This window comes from Buceros rhinoceros, unplaced genomic scaffold, assembly GCF_000710305.1.
Source record: "Buceros rhinoceros silvestris isolate BGI_N320 unplaced genomic scaffold, ASM71030v1 scaffold34239, whole genome shotgun sequence".
NCBI classification, from domain to species: Eukaryota; Metazoa; Chordata; class Aves; order Bucerotiformes; family Bucerotidae; genus Buceros; species Buceros rhinoceros.
In genome coordinates this window covers 10,411-15,634 of record NW_010430370.1, presented here as the reverse complement: position 1 = coordinate 15,634, position 5,224 = coordinate 10,411, and the positions used below count along the sequence as shown (strand labels likewise).

General features: G+C 41.6%; 1 protein-coding gene across 1 annotated transcript in view; it reads right to left on the bottom strand.

The window, feature by feature from the left end:
• Positions 1-5,224, bottom strand: part of TOM1L1 (target of myb1 (chicken)-like 1) — a gene marked incomplete at its 5' end in the record, with an annotated part of 19,416 nt that overhangs the window by 5,976 nt on the left and 8,216 nt on the right. The window contains 2 exons of the mRNA XM_010143019.1: positions 1,256-1,389; positions 4,839-4,955. Coding sequence (XP_010141321.1) covers positions 1,256-1,389; positions 4,839-4,955 — 251 coding nt within the window. The remainder of the gene's footprint in view (positions 1-1,255; positions 1,390-4,838; positions 4,956-5,224) is intronic.

Here is a 5,224-nt window from a genome sequence, read left to right as displayed (position 1 = left end):
GCAGGAAGAGCCCCACGCAGTATGGATGTGAGACTGTCTAGACAGCCGCATTTACTATTCAGGATCACCATACTGGTGAGGCCCACAGAAACAATGTATATGCAGGGAGGAAAGGAAAAAACCCTTCCCAACTGCAGAACATAAAAAAATTTATCTGAAATACAGGAAGAAGTGAAAAGTTGCTAAAGCCACTAGAGGGAGTAATCGCTACATACATAGGGCCGGTTTATTGCACAGTGGTGATTGCTCCTGAGTGAATTTGGCCTCCGCATTAATAACCAGAAGCAGAGAATGCAGCATGACTTGTCTTCAGACAATACACACAGTATGAAACAGACACAGCTAGTTAAAATCAGTTTGTCCTTCACACATCTTATTGTTCAGAAGGAGTTCCAAAGAACAAACCTTTGCAGCAAGCACATTTCAATATTTACCGACTCCGAAGCGTAATGCATCTGCACCCAGGAAGACTCACTACATGTAAACTCTAACTTTACTAAACCACAGCAGTTCTCTCCAGTTTCACAATGGCCAATTAGTTACTCCTTCAATCACCAGATGGGTCTTTCATAAAGAATTTGCTGAATTAATATTAGCATTTTGAGTTTTAACATTAATTTCAGTTTTGCTAGCATCTAGACATGCTACCAACGACGTAACAGACAAATGCACAGGATGTCGGTACAAGCACTGCGGTGCTTCCAAGTGTGAAGGAAACATTTTCTGCTGTAAGACAAGCAGAACAGCATGTTTCAATCCAGCTGAGAAAAGCAAGCGACTCTTAGGCGTGCAATGAGGCGGAATGCTACTGCACAGCCGATTCCTGCAGTAAAGCTGTCAAAGTTCTTTGGAAAGGAGAATGAGTATTCTTTCCTGGAAGCACACATGCTTAAGGACCATCACCAGTACCAAACTGTTTGCAGCAGACTGATCCAAACTCACTGTGCGCTACCAAAAATGAAAGTCAAATTGCCCAATGGAGGTTTTTTTGTGTGTCTCCATCTGATTTCCAGCCTATGCTGTTAACTTGGTTTACCCCATTCTGATGGTTTTCTAACTACCTTCATGAACCGTTTCTGAAGCGTTTCGGAGAAGGCAAATACATAATTTTTGCTTTTTGCAATTAAGTTTCTTTTCTGGATTTACGGATAAAATCTGTCTCCTTGCAGAGGATCAACATTAGATGTATGGACCATCTGTGTCCATTAAGTGCACCTAACTAGGATACAAAACATGAGAGAGGCTCTGTACTTACCTTTCGTGTCCCAGAAGGACATTATTCAGATCTTCATTTACTTGTATCAACTCTACTATAACATCTTCATTCTCCACTGTCACCAATAATTCCATGATCCTCTCCTGCATCATCCGACAGGTCTTATACAGTTTCTGTCCAAGGCAGGGGAAGAAAAAATATTGTTAACAGTGGTCTCCCAGTTTGTCACTTCTGGAGAATAAGACACTTGAGCACTGCAGACTCACAAGTAATATTCCTTAATTTACACAAACCACATGCATACCAAGCATTGCAAATAGCGTAATTTTCATGTCTTTGATCTCTGCAAGGCTGGTTGACAACTCCTATCATCACAGCCGGCCCTTCTACCCAAACCCTACCTCCTGACCCACCTTTAATTCTAGAGATATTCCTGTCTCTAAAGTCTAAATTACAAATCACAAAGTAATGAAGACCCCTCTGTGTGATGCAGAGAAAATTTTATTTGATCGTGTTTGAAGCTGATTAAACTCAGCAGGATACTTCTCACGGTTTTAATGGATGTGATCCTATTCAACAACTGCTTCCAGAAAAGGCAACAGCAGTCTACGGGTGCTCTGTGACACAAGTCTCCAGCTTTAACTATTCCTCTAAGTGCAGAAGTTTGGATGCACTTAATCTACACGCTTCTTGAGAAAGTAACACCAAGCTGATAGGAGAATGATGAGTTTATTGAGCAGAATTTTACATTATAGCCAGGTGAAACAGAAAATAGTTTATTTATATTCCTCTCCACTGCAGCTTTTGCATGTTCAAAGAAACAAATCCTGTATCAACAGGACCTTCGACTCAGCCAAGATTTCATATCCTATCCCCCTCCCTGCCCCGTGCATTTGCAAGCACTGGCTGGCTCTGCTTAAGGAAAAAAAACAAAAAACCAAAAGGGTGGGGAAAATTACTCTATTTGCATATTGCTATTTTGTAATTGCTCCAGTGTTATTTTTAAAGCAATCTGATTCTTCCCTCAAAAAACCATACTTCACCTAAATAAATAATTTTGTGTAAGAAGAAAGTTTGAAACCCTTTGCCACATCTACATGAGGATTACAAAGCACTGTACCTTTCGGTACTGTATCTTCATAGCCCAGAACACCACACGCAAAACACATTCAGTTTAATGTCTGTAATTAAACAGAAAACCTCTCCAACTCCACACTGCACTACCTGATCCGCATTTAAAAATGTCTATTTCTTATGACTCCATTATTGAGGCAGACCAGCTCCCCTGTAAACATCAACATTCAATAGAAAAGGAAGTCGAGATGCTCATTTCAAGCACAGATTTGCTAGGCCTTGCTCCTCCCCACAACGATGCATGGACTCTAACGTTTTGAAAACTGGGAGCGTTACAGCAACCAGCTGGTGTAACCATCATTGGTGATTCCTACGAACTTGTGTTCATTCTTACCAGCTGATGGCCTGGACCCAAACTCCTGCATGTCCATCTGCGTATTCCCTCTCCTGTACAAAGTTTTTTACTTAGTGATTCTGAGCCTTAGCTATTCTTTAACTACTCCCACTGGTCAGCACAGTATTTCAAGCAAGATCTGCTATCTTAAACCTTGTCCAAAACAGGGTGGAGAAAGGGAGGAGCCTGGCCACTAACGTTTCCAGTTCTGTAGCTCCATGTTGCACTGATAAAGTTTACCCTGTTACAGCTTTTATTGAGAGACTCCAGATAATGACTGAAATTAATGTCTTCAACTCAACTCAAAGCCTAAACAAGCAGTTCTTTTAATACAGGACTTTGTTCTCTAACAACAATAGCCTAGTCCAAGCAATGCGGGCAGAGCCACAAACGAGAACATTAAACATTGCTGAAGGAAGAGGCTGGCCTTGCTTGATGGATTATGCCACTCTGTGCAGCAGGGAAAAGAACAGAAACAACAACAGTGAAATTAACACAAAAGGAATGAGTTTTCAGTCACTCTCCCACAAATAGGAACTCCACACCCTGTCCTCAAACTTTTGCCAACAATTCTGTTACTGGGAGTGTCAGTAAGAATCCACTGGCTTACTGTGGGCAACCTAACCTGTGTGCCCACACGCAGAAGGGCCACAGTCGAAGACAGGAAATGAAAGACACACTTTTCCTGTTTTGCAGGCAGAAATCCTTGCCTTGTCGCGGACTGAACAGAGGTGGCCCAGTGTGTTAAAACAGCGTCTTCTCCTATCTGGGGTGTCTTTCACTGGCTGGTTAAATCGAGAGCAGTTTGCACCTCAGCAATCTCCCTGGTGGCTGTAGCACTACGCAAGTATTGTGCATAGAACAGCCACAGATTAGCTGATCTGTGGCTGGAACAACCTGTACTCAATCCTTTAGTTCAGGCAAAGCAAGCCCTCTGCAATCTACTGCAACAGCTATTTGCCTGTTGAAAGCCTCTCTGCTCAGACCCTTGCTTCACAGGCTCTTCCTCCTTGGACCTATAGCTCCACAAATCTCCACAAAAGAGACAGAGATGGAGATGCAAGTAATTTCCAGGGAAGCAAAACCACTGAGAGATGTGCCTACCTCCTGCCTGGTTCCCCCAGACCAGCAGCACTGCCTGTCATTAAAGAGAGACAGTGGCAAACTGCTGCTGTCTCTCTATATCTCACCTCCAGTTGTGAACCAGTACATTAACGGACACAGCTGAACAGCATGACCTTGAAGGCAAACCAACAGCACCCAATAGGGGTTCCTTGCAAAGGAAAAAAATTCTCCACTGGACAAGAGAAGCACAAAGGCTTGCAAAAATTTGATCACTTCTCCAATGTGTTTAATGTTAATTGCCAAAAATGCTTCTGCATCATAGAAGTTTGAAGGTAAGTTTAGAAACAGAAGGATGTGATAAAAGCTTTTTAAATTCTTGCAGACAATACGAAACAGTAAAAAGTCCATTAACATAGTTCCCCATAGTTTCTGCCTAACATTCATAGTTTCATCTACTGAAATTTCTAAATTAGAAGATACGGCACGAGCAAGCAGAAGAAATGACATCACAGAAAGATGTACACCTACATGTTCACCGTCCAGTCTAAATTGGACTATTGCTATACACTTCCTTCAGGCTACACTTTAAGAGCACGTGTTCATCTATAGCACAGCAAGCTCCCAATCTTTGAGGTCACACATCACATGCTTCATATTCTGCACTGGCCTTCAGTCTGCCTTTAAGGTACTGGTAATAATAAAAAAAGCACTGAAAACTCCAGGACAGATATGAGAGAAACTATGTCATCATCTATTTTCCCCACAAGGCATCTGTGTTCAACAGGAATGTTCTCAGGGCTGTTTGACAGAACACGCTTAACAGAGAATGCTCCATTATGAAATTCCTTTCCACTGGAATTCCCCAGAGCTTAGATTTGCATCACAAGCTGTATCGTCCTTTCCTACCTATTTAGATGTCAGGGCAAGGTGAAGGAGACAAGAGGAAGGCGAGCAAAGACAGAGATGGAAACTTGTTGGATTCCATTTTGCAATCTGAATTCCAATATTGAAAGAAAAGGATACACCATATTTTAAAATCAACTTTGAACAAACCAGACCAGTATATTCCATCAGTGAATTACTGCATACCTGTAAAAGATTCATATCATTGGGATTTTCAGAGCCAGGAACGTTTTCTTTTAATATCGATGACATGACTCTCACATTCATTTTTGCCATATCCAGTTCACTGTAGAGTTTCCCAATCTGGCGAGTTCAACAGGACAGAATGTTGCACAAGTGACAAGAATGAGCAGAATAATTCTTACCTCTAACACATACATTCCTGTCTCTATTAGGTATAATATGTGCCTAATTAGCATTATTTTACTCTGGTGGCATGCTATGAAAATGAATAAGCTCGGCTTTTATGTGTGTAATCAAACTAAGATCCAAGCCTGATAGTACTATTCATTTCCCTTACAGTTAATCCCTCTCACTATGTTACCGTTACTCTTTTTAGTTGCCTACAGGTC